This window comes from Arvicola amphibius, chromosome 3, assembly GCF_903992535.2.
Source record: "Arvicola amphibius chromosome 3, mArvAmp1.2, whole genome shotgun sequence".
NCBI lineage: Eukaryota > Metazoa > Chordata > Mammalia > Rodentia > Cricetidae > Arvicola > Arvicola amphibius.
The window spans coordinates 36,257,044-36,278,075 of record NC_052049.1 but is presented as its reverse complement, the minus strand read 5'-3'; the positions used below and the strand labels follow the sequence as shown (position 1 = coordinate 36,278,075).

The 21,032-nt window shown below is 43.2% G+C and overlaps 1 protein-coding gene across 1 annotated transcript in view; it reads left to right on the top strand.

The window, feature by feature from the left end:
- The window catches only part of Ankrd55 (ankyrin repeat domain 55), a 67,141-nt gene that overhangs the window by 33,580 nt on the left and 12,529 nt on the right, over positions 1-21,032 (top strand). The window contains exons 6-7 of the mRNA XM_038323873.1: positions 6,464-6,648; positions 18,523-18,690. Of these exons, the coding sequence (XP_038179801.1) occupies positions 6,464-6,648; positions 18,523-18,690 (353 nt within the window). The remainder of the gene's footprint in view (positions 1-6,463; positions 6,649-18,522; positions 18,691-21,032) is intronic.

Genomic DNA, 21,032 nt, shown 5'->3' with positions numbered 1-21,032 from the left:
CCAAAGAATCTGGTTCAGCACCAGAGCAATGCCCTGAGCGTGCTGCTTCTCAGCTCAGGTAGAAGTGGTATCTGAATTAAGCATTTTTACAGATTCCCCCTCAATACCCTGGCACTCTAACTCCTCCTTCTATGCTCGTGTCCTCTGAACGCCCTCCCCCTCCCAGTAATTCTGATGGACCTGCATCACCTGCTCCCTCTTCCTCCATCCCAGCCACAGTCGAGTCCCTAAATTAGCCCATGTAATAGAATGAACCCCCAGCAAGCCTTGCCCCAAATGGCAGATTCCTGAGCTCCAGGCACCCAGACCTTCTGAGTCTCTGTCCTTATCCTGTAGGTGGCAGTTTGGCTAAACCAGAGCTACAACACACTGAATTTCCATGGCAGCCCTGGATTTGACCTAAGGAGAGTCCCACACATCTGTGTAACTTAGCTCCAAATATATCGGGAGAGGGAGGGTATGAGTGGAATCGTGCCTATGGCAGCTAGAGGATGTGACGGAATTGGAAGAGACAAGTCTCTTTGTTAAAGTCTCTGACCTTCGTAGAGACTGGGTTGATGAATTGAGTATTCTACGCTCTAAAATTTAGAGTCTAGGCAACCATGCTGTAAGTGATATCCTGCCATGCTCCCAAGACTCATCTACAGACCTTTTAAGTATTGTGGAGGCTTAGGTCCCACTCTCAGAGTTCTCCTCCAGTTGTTCTAAGGTGGAGCCCGGGCATGGAGACTTTTGAGCCTCCTTCCTTCTCCTAGAAAATTAAAATGCACTGCCAGGACTAAGAACTGTTGCTAGAGAGGACCTGCAGTTAATGGTTGCCAATATCTTATCTACCCCTATCTTCAATTTTGCATTTTCACACCGTCATACACATGGATGAAATGCCTCCTGTATTTGCTCCATCACGACTGAATAAACCTTCCGGAACATCTGCTGTATATCTGGCTCTGGCCCTGGAAATAAAGTGAATAGCAGAAAGGTTCCCGTTTTTACCCTACGGTGCTGGCTGATATCTATGTGCAGGTGCTGGGCTCTTGCATCTGCTTTTCTGAGCAAAGGGTCCACAGCTGTCTTCAATCACCCCATGACAGTTGGTAACTGCATCGACATGTAAGGAATCCTGGCTCTGAGGACCTGTGGTCCCTCTCCCTTCCACGTGGTTAGTGTTGGTAGTCGAAGTTCCAGGCTGTGTCCCCTGCCCTTTGCAATGCAGGAGTACCGGGAAATCATGGCCTCACTGGTCCGCTGCAGTTGCTTCTTGTTGCACAGGTCCAGCGCTGCACGCTCGTCATAGTGTCTCCACATGAATGAGTCTGCTTCCCATTGGCATTTATTCCTTTGTTCAACTTCCTGCCTTTCTCTTGGAGTGTACAATGAGATCACATATAAGGCTACGATACTTGGAAATAATTAAGCCTTTGTATTTGACCCAAACAACCAAAGCAATAAAGATTTGAAACATTGGGCCCAGAAACTAACTTCAACTTCTGCTTCTATTTTATAGGTCCTTTATTAGCTAGAGATAGACTACAATAGCCATGCCCTCTTTCCTATTCTCCTATCTGTCTAGAAGACACCACTGTTTGGCTATAGCTGGGCTAACAGAAGCATGTCACTTGCTGTCTGTGATAATCTTAGTGTCATTCCAGACCCACAAGGCCATGCTCTCACCTCCTTGTGATGACACTAGCTTGTCAGGTATCTATCTCTGCCTCATCTCCCTCTCCAGGCCAGCACAGAGTGATAACCCCCTGATTACCTCTTACATGGCCCACTGATCGATACTATTACCTTGGAGGTGGAGGGCTGGAGAGATGGCTCGGGGAGTGAAATGATTGCTGCGTGAACTTGAGGACCTGATTGGAATCAGGTGCCTGACGCCCACATAAAAAACCGGGCACGATGATCATCCTGGAATGATTGTAACCTGTAATCCCAGTGCTGGGGAGGCGGAGCCAGGAGGACACCTGGGGCTCACCCGTCAACCAAGGAGTCTTCCTCGATCGGTGAGCTCCATGTTCAAGGACAGGCCCTGTCCCAGCAAACAGGGTAGAGAGTGGCAGGGAAAGGCACTCAACAGCCACCTCCGGCCCCCACATATGCACACATATGGGCGTGCACCAGTACACACATACAGGCATAAACTATCCTTTATCTATCCATTCATCTGTCTGTCTGTCTGTCTGTCTGTCTCTATCTCTCCCTCCCCCTCTCTCACACATATAAACACAAGCGACATTATTCTGGAAATTAAGTTTCAGAATGAGTTTTATCAGAGACAAACCGCACCCAAAACAATAGTTTCTCGATTCCAAATTCTGTTTGTTCGTGGCCAATATGTAGGAAAATAGTTTTGTATATTGTAAAATATGTGTCTTATATTCTGAAAACTTGTTACAATTGTAATCTTAATTCCAGGGCCTTGAGTTTCATCTGTCTTTTCAAATATTTTACTTAGACAACCACATGAGATGCGAAAAGTCATTCCAGCTCTTCCTTCCCAGTCCTCCTACTTTTTCTCCACTCTACTGTTTTGTTGCAATAGTTAGGACTCTGGCCCTCGAAAGACTAGCTGAGAATAGCTCCGTTTCTAACAGTTCAGAGGGATTGCGTGCATCCTTTCCTCTCTCTAGTTAGCCCGGAGCCCATTCTCCACCGTTTACTCTGCAGACTGGCTATCTCCATTCCAATCTACTTCGTCCGGCTGCAGCACATCATAAAAGCCCTCAGGCCTTCAGGGAGACGTGACTGAAACACAGATGCTAGCTCGGAAGCCACTGGTTTGTACACGCGCAAGCACATGATGAATTATGTTTACATCCTCTCATTCAAGGTAGCGAGAACAACCCTTTCCAGTCAAAGGAAGGTACCGTGCAACTTCTTTTGCACTACTAATTATCCTAGTTGCTGTAATGAAGGCAATGTCACTTCTGGCTTGGCGTTTGAGGGGATGCAGTACATGGTGGAAGGAAGCATGGTGGCAGGCGTTGGAGGCAGCTCGTCACATGGCACGTGCAGTCAGGAAGCAGAAATGAACGCTGGTACTCAGCTCCCTTTCCCCTTTAAAAATATACACTCTGGGACTCCACCCATGGTGTGGTGCTGCTCACGTCCCGGGCAAGCCTACAGTCTTCTTAGACTTCTGTGAGAGCATCTTCGCAGACGCACCCAGAGATGTCTTTCCAAGACGATTTGATGATTCTAGTCCAGTCAAACTGCTAATGAAGATTAAGCACTATAGTTCCCCAGCTGTATGTTTATAACCAAATGATCCCACAGCCTCCCGATGAACCTCTTTGAAAGGACACTGTCTTAGTTACCGTTTTATGGCTGTGAGGAAGCAACATGGCCAAGGCAATTCTTATAAAAGAAAGCAGCATTTAATTGGAGGCTTGCTTACAGTTTCAGAGTTAGTCCATGATCATCATGGAGGGAGGGGTGCATGACAGCCGGCAGGCAGACATGGTGCTGGAGCAGCAGCCAAAAGCTTACATCCTAATCCACAGTTGGGAAGAGAGAGGCAGAAAGAGGGGGGTGGGGAGAGCACGCAAAAAGACTATGGCTTGGGCTTTTGAAACCTCAAAGCCTGCTCCAAGTGACACACCTCCTCCAAGTTCCCTTGTTCTTATCCTTCCGAAACAGTTCAGCTTCCTCTTTGGCAAGCCTTCTACTGAGTCAAGCTCCTCTCCAGTGCTCTCTGCTCATGAGGGATAAAGAGAAAACAACTAGCACACAGAAATTCTTAGAGGACGTGAAGGCAACGTGATGGTGATTACCCACAAAACAAAGCAGATAAACACAGCCAAACAATCTGTGACACCGATCGAGCCTTCAACTGCGAAGCCAAGAGCTCAGCAACAGGCTGTGTGTGATCTTGCTACTCCCCTGGTGTACTAGCATTCCCACTGGATGTGGGCCCATTCTCTCTTCCTCCTTTGGCCCCATCTGGGCATTCCTACTTCTGCTCTCCTACTTCTTCTTGGCCCCTGTGACCTCCTTAGCCCCCCATCGTCTAAGCCTCCCTTTGACTGGCACCATCCAGAGTGCTAGCAGGGAATGCAGGGTGTCACCAAGAGATTATGGTCCCCACTGTTGGCTTATAAATCAGTGTCTCTGGGGTGCCTCAGATTCTCAGGAGGGTACAGCGTGGCCACCTTCCTTGCAGAGGCAAGGCTGACCATGACTACTTATGTGACAGCTCTGAACAGTGGTTTTCACCTCAGCTTCCTCAGTGCGAACATGCAGGGTCCTTTTCCTCAAAGGTTCAAGCCTACAAACTCTACAGCGACAATCCTGGCCCAGCTCATTCTTAACTCTGACCCAGAGTGAATTCCTCCATCCCTCCGGCCTCTGTTCTCTGACCTCTCAGCCTATCTCCTGGGGTTACGGGCAGGAGCAGTTTAGGAAGGTGCTAAGCAACAAGCAGTCTCTCCATGCACAGTTGTCACCATTATTTCTGAGGAAAACTCACACAGGAAAGGGAAGTACAGATGATAGTGTTACACAGGAGACCCAGGAGCAGACAAAGGACTTATCTGGGAAATCCACAACAACAAAAGGCAGGTTGGGAGAAGAGGGTAAAGTGAGGGGAGACACCTTGCCCGTCCTTGTTCAGAGGGCTGGCCCACAGCACTCCAGCCTCCACGACACATGGGACAAGTCAGTCAGGTTTCAGAAGAGGCAGACACAGGTGCCCTGGGCTGCAGCTACTGCCAGTCACTTGTTCCAAGAGTCGGGCGAGGAGAAGGAGCAGAGGTGTGAGGTGTGTCCTTTTGTTTTTTCCATTTGTCCTTAATGCTCCCTCTTCTACAAAGAGGGGAAACTGAACAGAGGTGTTTTGCCCTTTGAATCACCTTGGCAACCCGAAGGCCTTTTCTCTTCCAGGAAATTGTAAACAAAACAAACCCACCGAGCTGGCACTCTTCTCTGTTTTCCTTCCCCAAGAGCGGGTACTTTCCAAGAAAAGTATCTCTCGACTGTTTTCAACTGTATTCCAGACCCCTTCGGATTGCATCGAGTAATATATGAATGACTCTAGAAAAAAAAAACTGTGAAAGCCCCTTATCTACGTGTTTGGTGTGGCAGGCTTCTTATGACAGACAGGCACAGCACACAAATAGGTGATCAAGTCACATCCAAGTCATGTGGAACAAAGGTTAGACGAAAAGAGGAAAGGGATGTGGTGGGGGGGAGAGGAAGAAAAGGGTCCACTTTCCAGTCGTGAGACCAAGGTCCAGGAGGAAACCCACTGCCTGAGACACCCGAGATAGAACGTTCTGTGCTCAGCACCTTGAAATTCTCAGTTTGTTTTATACATGAAGTTTGGTGAGGCAATGGTGAGCCTGCACACACACAATTCTAACCCCTAAACTCCTGCATCAGGAGCCCATCTCCTGTCCAGCCTCTGTTGCTGTCCTCTGCTCTGGCCAGTCTGTGGGAAGGAAAAGCTCAGTGTGTCCCCTTTGCAGGATGGATCCTGGGAACCTGGGAGGATCTGGAGGCATGCTAGGAATCTCCAACACAAGGATTGCCTAAAACTCACTGTGCCAGACTGAGGAACAGGGCTTTTGTCTGCAACCTTGTGTCATGGTTCAGCCCTCCTCCTCCTCATCGTGTTAATAGTGAATTTAAGTGACAAGTGCCCTCACGGCCACCTTGTCCAATGAAATGAAGACATCAAATGAGCAGATCTAGGGAGCAATTTGTTGTCTAGGCAACACATCTGTCAGGCTAGCTCTGACGTCGGTTGCCGTTTGCCACCAAGTCTACCATCAGTTCACTAGGTGTGGAGGACATTAACCCCAACTGGAAACAAAACTCCCGGCAGAGAATTGAGATAAGTGGAAATTTGTTGAAGGAATGGAATACAAATTATAGATAGCCATTGTCTGGGATTAGATTTCTTAGACTGAAAGTCTAAGCGGAGTGGCCACGCTTAAGCTGCATCTCACTAAAGCCAAGCCAAGCTGTTATCTCAGCTTCTGAGAAGCCAGGAGAGAGGGGGCAGGCTCATAACAAAATTCTCCACAGATCAAACCACATGATCATGACGCTCACTCCTTTATTAATTTTTTTTACCCTTCTGAGGCTGCTTCGCCCATCACAAAACTGCAAACTTAATACATTGTGAGTGTTTTTTTTTTCTTTTTGTAATTTTTTTTTTGTGGGGGGATGATTTATGTAGCTCTAGAATATGAACTTTTTTCCCGTAGTCATGCCGGAAAGTCAACGGGCTGGGCAGGTCTACGAGTCCTCGACAAGCTGGCTGTAAACTGGGAAGACGGGTCCCCCAGTCCTCATCATCTAAGGAAATGGCCACTCTGTTTTTCCCTTCCTTGTTCTGTTTTTTTTTTCTGCTTATCCATCCTCTGTCTTTTAAAGCATGCCCTCCCTCATCATGCGTAGGTAGGAACATGGGCAGGATTGTTCATGATGGGATTTCTCTGACTCTTTTTGTTTTCAGAGTGGAAATAGAATCCTGTGCTCCATCATTCTGAGTCACCATAAGGGCCCGTCCATTATCAACTATGATGATGGGAGCGGAAAGACCTGTGTCCATATCGCAGCAGCTTCAGGTTTCAGCGACCTTATTAACGATCTGGCAAAAGTCCCTGAGTGTAACCTGCAGGCTCTGGATGCGGATGACAGGTATCCATGGCAACTCAGAAAGTATTGGGAACTACCAGTCATCTTCCCCTAATGTTAATCTTAAAATAAAGACACTGAGGGCGCTATCCTTTCTGACTATATCCTTATTACTGGTAATACATGTGTTTGTAACAAGTCTTGATCTATTTTAGTAAGAGGAGGAAAAAATCATTGTTATGAACAGAAATCATGACTACAGAGTTGTCAGATTTTCCACTTTTTGTTGATTATCTCAGGAGGCTTTCTGTTGAGCTGACGTGGGCCCTGGTTTTTAAAGGAGTTTGTATTTCCTTCTTAAAAACCATGGACTTTACTAATGAAAAACTTTTTCCAACTATTGATGTTAAATTGGCTGGAAATGGAAGCTGTGTTCAGAAAGGGAAGATGACAAATCTCAGGGGTTTTTAATAACCCAGTGAAGGATCACCTGCATCTTGTAAATGGGGCACTCATCACCTACACATGCTTACTAACCTTTGTTGATTTTAGGCACTGAGTGTGGGGGAAATGCAAGAAAAAATACAACAGTAAGCAACACTATTGAAAATAAGTGTAAGAATTGCAAACTTTTTGAGTATGTATTCTCCGTTTTCTGTCAAAGTAAGACCTGAGCGTATGATAATCTTAGAAATCCCATAAGAAAACCTCCACTGATACCGGAAATTCTTTTAGCGTGTGTGTATGTCGGGGGTGGGGGATGTCTTATCTTCTACATAGGTCTCAGGATTTGGAGATGTTTAACCTGATAATTTTAATTAAAACTGAAGGCTACTTTTTCCTAAGAGCAGGTGTTGATCCTGAGAACGGGCATGTTAATAACATGGGTCGGGAAGTAAAAGATCCAGGCAGAGAAAGGAACACATGGTAGCATTAAGGGATGGAAGGAAGTTTGCCTGCTTCCAAAAGCTGCTAGAAGCAGCTCCCTATTTTGCAGAATTACCACATTTTAACAAAGAAAACCCATTTTCCTGAGCTTCAGGGAAGAAAACAAACCCAGAGAGGAAAACCAATGCAGAAGACTAGGTCCGATGAGAAGGGAAGTGAGTTTCTAGGAGTCTCCCTACCCCAAACCACTGGGTAAGCCTTTCCTGTTCCTCCATCTTACATTCTCATGTTGAACACGTAGCCCTGTCTTTTCTGTGAAATTCTGAGTTTCTGTTAATAACTGAGCTGTTTAAAATCATCAGACGCTTAAAGGCATCTCTGCGACTTGCCCTTCTCTCCTCTTTCTTCTTCTTTCCTAGTGAAAAAGTTTCCAAAAGAAAGGCTTTGTGGTAAGAGAAGAGAAATAAGATTGCCATAAGAGGCGTGAGGGTTGGGGAAGGGGCTTGGAGAACTAGTCTGCCTGTTCTTAGCCTATGTCAGAAAGCAGGCAAGGTGGTGCTCCCTGGAACCATAGCCCCCAGGAGACTGAAGTAGGAGGTTCACAAGTTAGAGGCCAACGCGGGCTACAGAATGTGTTATGGAATGAGACTGCCTCAAAAACACACTCCCCCCCCCCCCTTTTTTTAGTGGCCAATGGGATGGCTCAGGAGATAAAGGCACTTGTCACAAGTCAGATGAACTGAGTTCTATTTGATATATATAATGGAGGGAGGGAACTGACTCCCATGAAGCTATCCTCTGGTCTCCATGCAAGTGCCATAGTATGCAAGCATGCACGGACACATCCACACACAAGAAATAAATGTAGGGGGAAAAGCTGAGTCACGTAACATATCTACAATATTTTAAATATTACGGGACTCACCTAAGAGTAATGCCAAATCACAAATAATGCAGAAACAGCCTCCGTGTTTTAAATGTCCCACATTTCATCCATCTATGAGGTCATAATTCATTTCAATAAACAATTTTACTTATTTCATAAATAAAAGGGAGGACCTTTTATCGGATTCTCCTCCCTGCTTATTTCTGGCAATTCTCCAGAGATGTTTACTGGCTTCACAAATTCAGCCCTTTCTGACAGCTGAAATAGCCTTGCAGTCTTCCACCCATCAACCCCTACCCACCAGGGACCACCATTCTGTTCAGTTGCTTTAAATCACAGGTCCTGACCGTCCACTCCTTATTGTCATGTCTGAGGCCAGCTTACAGGATCATCCTGCAGCCTTGAGGTAGGCAAACACTGTAGCTCAGACAACATGACATATGTGTCACAGATGTGCCAACCAGGCGCTCAGTATGTAAGCCAAAAGTTGTCAACATGTTGCCTTGTTCTCTGTGCCCCTCTCATGAGGGCCGGAGGAATTAAAAACCAGTTGGTCTTAGCAAGCGTAAGGCAGGATTTATTTCATAAACCTTCAAAGTGAATTGTTGCATCTTGGTAAGCCTCCACAACTGGCTTCATTGGCAACTTTCCTCTAGATGGAGAGAAGAATCTGCTGTAGCCTCATCTTGCAAAATATTGTCGAGAGAGCTCTCTTATATAAAATGAAACAAATCCTACCTGTCACATTCAGAAATGGTGTGCTAGGTCACTGCACATTCACATACAGTGTGATAGGTCACTGCACATTCAGAGACACAGTGTGATAGGTCACTGCACATTCAGAGACACAGTGGATAGGTCACTGCACATTCAGACACACAGTGTGATAGATCACTGTACATTCAGACACACAGTGTGATTGGTCACTGCACATTCAGACACACAGTGTGATTGGTCACTGCACATTCAGACACACAGTGTGATTGGTCACTGCACATTCAGACACACAGTGTGATAGATCACTGTACATTCAGACACACAGTGTGATTGGTCACTGCACATTCAGACACACAGTGTGATTGGTCACTGCACATTCAGACACACAGTGTGATTGGTCACTGCACATTCAGACACACAGTGTGATAGGTCACTGCACGTTCAGATACAGTGTGATAGGTCACTGCACGTTCAGATACAGTGTGACAGTTCACTGTATTGATGATACATTGCCCTCTAAGGTGTCTTAATGTGGAGAGGGGGTCAACAGACAGAGAACACAATCTAAGTATGGGGACCACTCTATGTACTTAAACACTCTGTGCGTAGTATTTGGCCCTCTCTCACATGCCCTTCTGCCAGAGTCCAGGTTCTAGAACAAGGCCCAGGGAAGGCCTGCCTTCCTGCCCTTCCTTGCTGCGCCAGGACTGGTTCCTTTCCTGATTGAGAGACAGGAAGCTTAGTCATTCTCTGCAAAGGAGACCTCATTCATAGGAATAACACCACTTTGCCTCCCTAACCCCACCCCTGGGAGGGTGTGTATGGGGAACAGAGCCTAATAGTGTGATATTTTATCATTCAAAATATGGCCTATCCAATGTTGACTAAAACTATAGGAGATTCAAGTGTCTAGTCCCTTTACATAGTATTTTCCAGAAGCCTAATGTCCACGGCTGCTCATCACCTCTGTCTAATGTCCACAGCTACTCATCACCTCTGATCTGACAGACATTTCCAAGCAATTAAACGTCTACAACATCAAAAACACATGAGCGCAGGACAGCATACAGCTCCAGCTAAGGGAGATGCATTTATTCACAGTGACTATACTCTGAGGAGATACAATGCTCCTGCTCCACCCCGACTCCAAAGTTAACTCTATGTGTACATTACCTAAGGCAGAGCCTAAAACTTCTGCTTTAGATAAAAAGTTCTGATGCATACTGGAACACTTAAAGACCCCCTGGGGAAAGGGTATCAAAATGAACTGTCCAAATTCAAACTTCTCATAGAGCTGTGCAAACTCACAGTACATTGTTAGCCAGAACTGTTTTATCCATGATATAATACAGAGCAATATCGCCAAAGCTTCCTCTCTGTAACCATTTGATTGAGACTCTAATAGGTTAGGAGTTGCAGTGTATGCTGTAGGTGCAACCCATTGAGTGAAAGGCTCTCCTTCCTCCTCACATGTAAAGTGCATCCAAGGAAAAGAGTGGAATATTGACTACATCAAATATTAATGCTTTGTCACAAACAAGATTTTTGGTAATTTTTATTATCTGTAATAAGTGATGTTTTTCAGCATGAAAACATAGAATTGGACTTAGGCCCTCACTATAATAGGCAAGCACACTACAATGGAGTTATCACACCAACCCTATAATTTCTCATTCTTGTCATCTATTTAGACAGGTGAAAAATTTAACCTCCATTTCTTTTGGCTGGTTGTAGAAGTTTCACAATACCAAAATATGTAATAACAGAGGTGGGAGATGGTCCTCTTGATGCTTGTCTTTATTCTTTCGGGTCTGATGAGCTTCCACTCTCTCTGGGATGTTTTTGGGAGCATAGTGATCTTGGGCTATAGGGCTCTGACCGGCTAGACACATCACTCAGACAGGACAGCCCCCACCTCCCAACAGCCCTACCAAAAGAGCGAATTCTGGTGCCTAATGTTGTTTAGCCTGGTACTTCCTTATGCTCTCATCAACCTCAACTTTTTCATGATATTGAGGTTCAAATCCAGAGCCTGGAACCTGCTAGGTAATGCTTTACTACTGAGCAACATCCTCTGCTCTTTATCAGCCTATGTCCCATCTGTCTTGACAGCTGAGGGAGAATTCTCTGTCTAGGGTTGGGAGGCCAGCTCCCTTTATGTGTACAATTACACACGTAGCCTTTGCTTCAGATCTGCCCCCAGTTCTAAGCAGCCAGACATTATTTATCATCTTTACACTGCCACACCTCTCCTCTAAGATTAAGTACAAAGTCAGCCATGCCTTTAAATAGAGGACAGAAAAAAAGTGGAAAAGAGTATGCAGTCATATTAATAAATGATGTTGATGAACGTGTGCCATTTTTTAGAAAAACACATACCTAGAGATATGAACTGACTATATAACCTAACATGACCCAAACTTGTAATTCTGTTTCCTCAGCTTCCTAATTAAGATTACAGCTGTGACCACCATGCCAAACCACCTTCCTTCCTTCCTTCCTTCCTTTCTTCCTTCCTTCCTTCCTTCCTTCCTTCCTTCCTTCCTTCCTTCCATTTTTCCTTCCTTCCTTCCTTCCTTCCTTCCTTCCATTTTTCCTTCCTTCCTTCCTTCCTTCCTTCCTTCCTTCCTTCCTTCCTTCCTTCCTTTCTTTTTTTCAAGACAGAGTTTCTCTATAGCTTTAGAGCCTGTCCTAGACCAGGCTGTCTGTAGACTGGGCTGGCTTCAAACTCACAGAGATCCACCTGTCTCTGCCTCCCAAATTCTGGGATTAAAGGCTTGCCTTTACCTCCCCTCCTCCCACTCCCTCCATATCCCCCCCACCTCACCCCCCATCTCACTCTCCCCCATCCTCTCCTCAGAGAGGGTAAGCCTTCTCATGGGAAGTCAACAAAGCCTAGCACATTGCTTTGAGGCAGGACCAAGGGCAAGGTATCCCTCCAAAAAGAATAGGTTCCAAAAGCCAGTACAAGCAGTAGGGATAAATCCTACTCTGACTGCCAGTGGCCCCAGTCTGCCCCAGCCTTACAACTGTCATCTCCATTCAGAGGGCCTAGTTTGATTCTATGATGGTTTTCTCACTCTCAGGCCAGAGTTGAAGGCTTCCATTAGCTCAGGTAAACTGTTTCAGTGGGTGTCCCCATCAAGTTCCCTCAAGTTCTCCTCACCCGCTTCCCTTCTCCCTTCTTCCTTCCCACCTTCCCTCCTCACTCCACCCCCACACTCCCAATTTTCTCAGGAGATCTTGTCCATTTCCCTTCCCAAGGGGATCTATGTATGTTTCTCTTAAAGTTCTCCTTGATACTTAGTTTCCCTGGGGTCATGGACTATAGGCTCCTTATCCTTTGCTTTACAGCTAGTATTCACCAATGAATGGGTACATGCTCATCTTTCTGGGTCTGGGTTACCTCACTCAGGATGGGTTTTTATAGTTCCATCCATTTACATGCATTTTAAGATGTCTTTATTTCCCCCGCTGATTAGTAAGTACTCCATTGTGTAAATGTACCATATTTTCTTTATCCATTCTTCAGTTGAGGGGCATCTAGGTTATTTCCAGGTTCTGGTATTACAAATAATGCTGCTATGAGCAGAGTTGAACAAATGTCCTTGTAGTATGATTGAGCATCCTTAGGGTATATGCCCAAGGGTGGTATTGCTGGGTCTTGCTTTAGGTTGATTCCCAAATTCTGAGAAACCACCGTACTGATTTCCAGAGTGATTGTACAAGTTTGCATTCCCACCAGCAATGGAGGAGTGTTCCACTTACACCACATCTTCTCTAGCATAAGCTATCATTTGTGTTTTTGATCTTAGCCATTCTGACAGGTGTAAGATGGTATCTCAGAGTTGTTTTGATTTGAATTTCCCTGATGGCTAAAGATGTTGAACATTACCTTAAGTGTCTTTCAGCCATTTGAAATTATTCTGTTGAGAATTCTCTGTTTAGACCTGTACCCCATTTTTAAATTGAATTATTTGATATTTTGATGTCTAATTTCTTGAGTTCTTTATATATTTTGGAGATCTGCCCTCTGTCTAATGTAGGACTGGTGAAGATCTTTTGCCATTCAGTAGACTGCCTTTTTGTCTTATTGACTGTGTTCTTTGCTTTACAGAAGCTTCTCAGTTTCAGCAGGACCCATTCATTTATTTATTGTTGCTCTGAGTGTCTGTGCTACTGGTGTTATATTAGGAAGTAGTCTCCTGTGTCCATGCATTGAAGGTTACTTCCCACTTTCTCTTCTGTCAGGTTCAGTGTGATTGGATTTATATTAAGGTCTTTAATTCATTTGGACTTGAGTTTTGTGCATGGTGATAGATATGGATCTATTTTTATTCTTCTACTTGTTGACATCCAGTTATGCCAGCACCATTTGTTGAAGATGCTTTCTTTTTTCCATTGTATAATTTTAGCTTCTTTGTCAAAAATCAAGTGTTCATGGGTGTGTGGATTAATATCCAGGTCTTCAATTTGATTCCATTGGTTAACCTCTGTGTTTTTATGCTAGTACCAAACTGTTTTCATTACTGTAGCTCTATAATAGAGTTTGATGTCAGGGACGGTGATGCCTCTGGAAGTTCCTCATTGTACAGGATAGTTTTGACTATCCTGGGGTTTTTTGTTTTACCATACAAAGTTGAGTATTGTCCTTTCGAGGTCTATGAAAAATTGTGTTGGGATTTTGATGGGAATTGCATTGAATCTGTGGGTTGCTTTTGGTAGGATTTCCATTTTTGCTATATTAACTCTACTTATCCAAGGACATGGGAGATCTTTCCATTTCTAATATCTTCTTCAGTTTCTTTCTTCAAAGACTTAAAGTTCTTGCTATACAGATCTTTCACTTCTTTGGTTAGTGTTACCCCAAGATATTTTTTTTGTGTCTATTGTGAAGGGTGTTGTTTCTCTGATTTCTTTCCCAGCTTCTTTATTATTTGTATATAGGAGGGCTACTGATTTTTTAGCTGATCTTGTATCCTGCCACATTACTGAAGGTGTTTATCAGCTGTAGGAGTTCCCTGGTAGAATTCTTGGGGTCACTTATATATACTATCATATCATCTGCAAATAATGAAAGTTCAACTTCCTTTCCAATTTGTATCCCCTTGATCTCCTTTTGTTGTCTTATTGTTATAACCAGAACTTCAAGAACTATGTTGAGTAGATATGGAGAGAGTGGACAAGGCTTGTCTTGTTCCTGATTTTAGTGTAATCGCTTTGATTTTCTCTTCATTTAACTTGATGTTGGCTGCTGGCTTGCTGTATATTGCTTTTATTATGATTAGATATGTTCCTTGTATCCCTGATCTCTCCAAGACCTTTATCATGAAGGGGTGTTGGATTTTGTCAAATTCTTTTGCAGCATCTAATGAGATAATCATATGGTATTTTTCTTTCAGTTTATTTATACAGTGGATTACATTAATAGATTTTCGTATGTTGAACCATCCCTGCATTTCTGGGATGAAGCCGACTTGATCATGGTGAATAATTTTTTTTGTGTGTTCTTGGATTTGATTTGCCAGTATTTTATTGAGTATTGCTGCATTCATGTTCATGAGTGAGAATGATCTGTAATTCTCTTTCTTGGTTGAGTCTTTATGTGCTTTCAGAATCAGGGTAACTGTAGCCTCATAGAAGGAGTTTGGCAATGTTCCTTCTGTTTCTATTATGTGGAACAATTTGAGGAGCATTGGTATTAGCTCTTCTTTGAAGGTCTAGTAGAATTGTGCACAGAAACTGTCGGGTCCTGGACTTTTTTCAGTTTGGGACTTTTGATGACAGCTTCTATTTCTTTGTAGGTTACAAGTCTACTTAAAGTGTTCACCTGGTCTTGATTAATTTTGGCATATGGTACCTATCCAAAAAAATTATCCATTTCTTTTACATTTTCCAGTTTTGTGGAGTACAAGTTTTTATAGTATGACCTAATGATTCTCCGTATTTCCTCCATTTCTGTTGTTATGTCCCCTTTTCCTTTCTGATTTTATTTGGATGTTCTCTCTCTGCCTTTTGATTAGTTTGGATAAGGGTTTGACTATCTTGTTGATTTTCTCAAAGAACTAGCTCTTTGTTTCATTGATTCTTTGTATTGTTTACTTTGTTTCTATTTTGTTGATTTCAGCCCTCAATTTAATTATTTCCTGTCATCTGCTCCTCCTTGGTGAGTCTGCTTCATTTTGTTCTAGAGCTTTCAGGTGTGCTGTTAAGTCACTAGTGTGAAATTTCTCCACTTTCTTTATGTAGGCACTTAGTGCTATGAACTTTCCTCTTAGCACTGCTTTTATAGTATCCCATAGGTTTAGGTACATTGTGCCTTCATTTTCGTTGAATTCTAGGAAGTCTTTAATTTCTTTATTTCTTCCTTGACCCAGGGGTGATTTAATTGAATACTGTTCAATTTCCATTAGTTTGTAGGCTTTCTGCAATTAGTGTTCTTGTTGAATTCTAACTTTAAACCTTTTGTATCTGTTGAGTTTGCTTTGTTTCAGAGAATGTGGTTAATTTTAGGGAAGGTTCCATGAGGTACTGAGAATAAGGTATATTCTTTTGTGATGGATCAAATGTTCTATAGATGTCTGTTAAGTCCATTTGAGTCATGACATCTGTTATTTCTCTTATTTCTCTGTTAAGTTTCTGTCTAACTGACCTGTCCATTAGGGAGAGTGGAGTGTTGAAGTTTCCTACTATTAGTGTGTGATTTAAGCTTTAGTAATGTTTCTTTTACATATGTGAATGCTCTTGTAATGAGGGCATAAATGTTCAGGATTGAGACTTCATCTTAATGGATTTTTCCTGTGATAAGTATGAAGTGTCCTCTATCTCTTCTGACTGATTTTAATTTGAAGTCTATTTTGTTAGATATTAGGATAGCTCCATCTGCTTGTTTCTTGGGTCCATTTGTCTGGGAAATCTTTTCCCAACCCTTTACACTGAAGTATGTCTGTCTTTAATGTTGAGATGTGTTTCTTGTATAAAGTAGAAGGTTGTATCCTGCTTTCATATCCATTCTATTAGCATGTGTCTTTTTATAGATGAATTGAGTCCATTAATAGTAAGAGATATTGATGACCAGTGATTGTTAATTCCTGTTTGTAGTAAGGAGGCCGCTAGTTAGTTCCCAGATACTTAGCTCTGAAATAATCACACAGAAACTATGTTAATTAAACCACTGCTTGGCCCGTTAGCTCTAGCTTCTTATTGGCTAACTCTTATATATTTATTTAACCCATTTCTATTAATCTGTGTATCACCACGTGGTTGTGGCTTACCAGCTAAAATTCTGTCTGGCTCTGGCAGGGCTACATGGCTTCTCCCTGACTCTGTCCTTCTTTCTCCCAGCATTCAGTTTAGTTTTCCCTACCTAAGTTCTGCCCTATCAATAGGCCAAGGCAGTTTCTTTATTCATTAACCAATAAAAGCAACATATAGACAAAAGGACTTCCCACATCACGTGTTATTATTTGGTGGTAGTGTTTGTATGTTTCCCTTCTTTGGGGTTTGCTGGCATGAGGTTATCTGTTGCCTGTGTTTTTTGGGGTGAAGTTAGCTTCCTTGGGTTGGAGTTTTCCTTGTAGTGCCTTCTGTAAGGCTGAGTTTGTGAATAGGAATTGTTTAAATTTGGTTTTGTCATGGAATATCTTGTTCTCCATCAATGGTGATTAAAAGCTTTGCTGGATATAGTAATCTGGGATTGCATCTATGTTCTCTTAGTGTCTGCAGCACATCTTTCCAGGACCTTCTGACTTTCATGGTTTCTATTGAGAAGTTGGGTGCAATTCTTATAGGTCTGCTTTTATATGTTACTTAGCCCTTTTCCTTTACATCTCTTCAATATTCTTTCTTTATTCTGTATGTTTTGTGCTTTGATTATTATATGGTGAGGGGACTTTTTTGTTGTTGTTCAATCAATTTAGTGTTCTGTAAGCTTCTTGTACCTCCATAGGCATATCCTTCTTTAGGTTAGGAAGGTTTTCTTCTATGATTTTGTTGATTATATTTTCTCTGCTTTTGAGCTGGAGCTCTTCTCCTTCTATCCCTATTATTTTAGGTTTGGTCTTTTCATAGTATCCCAGATTTCCTGGATGTTTTGTGTTAAGAATTTGTTGAATTTAACATTTTCTTAGACAGATGAATCTATTTCCTCTATAGTATCTTCAACATTTGAGATTCTGTCTTCCATCTCTTGTATTCTGTTGGCTATGCTTGCATCAGTAGTTCCTGTTTGTTTACCCAGATTTTCCATTTCTAGAATTCCCTCAATTTGTGTTTTCTTTATTGACTCTTTTTTAGTTTTCAAGTCTTGAACTGTTTGAACAGCTTGCTTCACCTGTTTGTTTTTTTTCTTGGTTTTCTTGAGTTTCTTTAAGATATTTATTGATTTCTTTCAATTTTTTGTCTTTTCCTCCATTTCTCTAAAGGAATTTTTCATTTCCTCTTCAAGAGTCTTTATCATCTTCATAAAGTTTTATTTAAGATCATTTTCCTCTGCTTCTTTTGGGTTAGGATGATCAGGTCTTCCTGTTGTACGACCACTAGGTGCTGGCATTACCATGTTGCGTTGTAGGTTGTTGAATTAGTGCCTACCCACCTCTTCGTCCAATTGGTGCTGGCAGTGTCTGTGCCTCTTGGTCCAATCCTTTCAGTTGCTGTCTGTGTCTTAGGGAGATGCTCTTATTCTGCTCTGTGCAGTTACTGTCTGAGTCTCATGGAGCTGCTGAAGTCTCCCTTGGCCTGCTTTCCCGGTTTGCTCTGCACAGTCTCCGTCTCTTGGTCCTGCTCTGTGCAGTTGCAGCCTGTGCTTCAGAGTTCCTCTGAGGTCATGGGGGATGGGTGGGTTTGGAGGCAGAGTGGGCCTTGTAGCTTTAGGGTCCAATCAATGGGTGGGGACAGGGGGCTTTGGAGCAGCCTTACCTTACTACTGACTGGCTAGGGAAGCTGAGGCGGGTGGGGGAAGAGCCCGGGGTTTTGCCCCAGTACCAAGGGCCTAGAGAGTGGGGTGTCCAGCTGGCTGGCTGATCACTCACCTCTTAGTCTGCTCTGTGCCCCCAGGTTGACAAAGATTTTAAAGATGTTGATATACTCAGTGTTCAAGAAGGAGTGAGGTCTCCACTGTAAGAGAGTAAATTGAGTCAATGTTCCTAAAAGGCAGTTGGCACTGTATGTAAAGAGCCTTCATACCACTCAGACTTCCTCTTCTAGGAAATTCTCAGGAAGAGCAGAGATGGCAAAGCAGACAGAAAGCACAGAGGTGGAGGGAAGCGTCTTGTACACAGCCTAGACTCTTACGCCGGATTCACGCACACTATTTCATACTATGGATAGCAATGGGACTGTCCTCCTTCAGCCTGACTCTAGTTAGTCAGCCAACCACGGCTAGCCAGCCTGTAAGGTTCTGACTGAACCTTTTGTGTTTTTTTTTTTTTTCTGTGTTATTCCCCCAGGACACCCCTGCACTGGGCTGCAGCTGCCGGAAAAGCAGAATGTGTCCAGGCACTGCTGGAGCTGGGCATGGAGAGCAACCTGAGGGACATTAACGAGAGCACACCCCTAGCCTACGCCATGTACTGCGGTCACACAGCCTGTGTCAGGCTCCTCTCCCAACAAGGCCGGTGAGTTTCTCATGGTGTCTTCTTCTCAGAGATGTATAACATTAACACTTCTCTAGACCACCAGCGGGCAAGCCCAGCAATAACAATATTGCCTGTGTGTGTGTGTGTGTGTGTGTGTGTGTGTAAATATGTAGAGGGCAGAGAACAGTTTTCAGATGTTTTTCTCCTTCTATCATGTATTGTCCAGGGCTGGAACACGGGTCATCAGGCTTGGTGACAAGCATTTTTATCCACTGATCCATCTAGTGGCCGCAGTAATTTAATAATATCAGCATTACATAATATAAGTAACATTATTAATTATCTAATTAATGATGTGTGTTTGCTGTCATCTAACAGAGCAAAACGGCCTCCATTATGTGGATCATGATAATAGCAGCGAGCTTAAATCCCTCAGTTACAGGTCAAAGGACTCCATCCTCCTCTTTACTTCCTCTTCTGCTCTTCTTCCTTCTGCCCAGATCGCTTACTCTTGAGACCCTTATACATGCTCAAAACTTTCTGAAGATACCAAAGAGTTTTCTCAAATCTGTTACCTCCGTCACTATTATGGTGTCAAAATATTTAATTAAGAAAATTTTAATAAAATATTTGTTTTGCTATTTAAATAATAATAGGGTTGTGATTGCTACATGTTAAAATAAAAAAACTTATTTTAATGAAAATGATATTGTAGCTGTAATCCTGGGATTCTGGAAGCTAAAGCGGTAGGGTCATGAATTTGAGGCCAGTTTGGCTGTCTATATAAGAAAACGCCGTTGAAAAATGAGTAAATAATTAAATAACTGTTAATTTCATTTAATGTAGCTATTTTCCAAAGCAAGGAAAATTAATAAGAGTAGCACTGTTTTCCATTCTTGGCAAATCTCTCTCTCTTTCCCTCTCTCTGTCTGCCCCCCTCCCTTTGACTAGACAATTAAGACAACTTAATTGAATTTTTTACTGTGGTATGGAAATTTCATCTGGTCAAAGCCCAACACCAATGAAGAGAGAAATTAAGAGCACCGAGATTTTCCCTCCTCTCATCTAGCACTGATTCCCAATCGATCGACAGGTTTCATGTCCCTCTAGGCTCTGTTCCGTGGAAAGCCGTGCAAGCTTTCTACATCAGAATCCTTAATTCTTCTGGGCTCGGGGGTGGGGGTGGGGGGAATCAAACCTCAAGGCCAAAAAGGTCTTCACACCAACTGGGTCCAAGAATGAAATTCAGCCTAAGCACTGTTCCTCCAAACAGAGCGTGCCAGTCATTAGGTGCTGCGCCCATGGCAAAGAGACTGCTAAAGCTGGCAGCTGCCTCAATGAAGCATTCGATCAATAGTGTGCTTGAAAGTCATGAAACCATCCCACCCATTGGATTCCAAACCAAGAAAACTAGGGAGTACATTTAAAAGCACTAAAAAAAAAAAGTTTCATTTATAAATCCAGAAGCAACAAAATATCACTGCATTGATTCAGAAACTATTATGAAAAAAAAAGTGAAGACAATAAATACAAAATTGAGTCAGCTCTTCTCTTTTCTCAGTTGCTTATGTAACACCATTAATAAGACGCAAACTCTTGAAAGCCTTGGTTTCTTGTCCAGGCCCATTGAGCTTCTAGAATGTCCTGTGTGCCTCAATATTCATACACTCTTCCACATGTGACTGCCATGGTGAAAGGGAGATAATTAATAGTAGTATTAATTAGTACTAACAATTTTAAAATATAAGCATGTCGACAAAGGTTCCTAGTGAGAAAACATCCATTGTCTGCATGCAGATGGAGTGCTGATGTTTTTTTGACTAGACTACAGTATCTCATTCCAAAGAGTCATATTGCTGTCTCCCCCTTGGCAGCCTGCACGTGGGTCCAATTTCACAGCTGATCCCTGATGCAGAAAGCATTGACTTGATTGTGAGAACAGGCTTCCCAAAGAACTGGAACAGAACAACGCCTCAGGGAAACTCGGCTTGCGCGAGCCTGCCAAACAGCTGCCGCGCACCTTTTCTCATTTGAGTTTGCTTATGAGCTGAGCCTTGCTCAGATCTGCCACGCCCAGTCTCTGGCACACACGACTTCCTCCCCCACTGGAACTCAAACTCTGAGTCGCCTCTGCCTGTTTCCTTTAGTAGAGTATTTGTCATAACTATAGTTAGGTGTTTTTATTTTAGATGTGAAAGAAAAGCAAAGAACAAACAGCATAAAACGGGCAAGATTCTGGGGGCATAATGTCAGTGCCACTGGATCCCCTGGGACCTCTCACTCAGAGCAGACCAAAGCCTCTTTCTGCCATGTGAGGCCTGAAGTCACACCTTACCCTTTGTCTCTTATGCCCACGCCACTGCGGACTGTCCCTGAGAGAT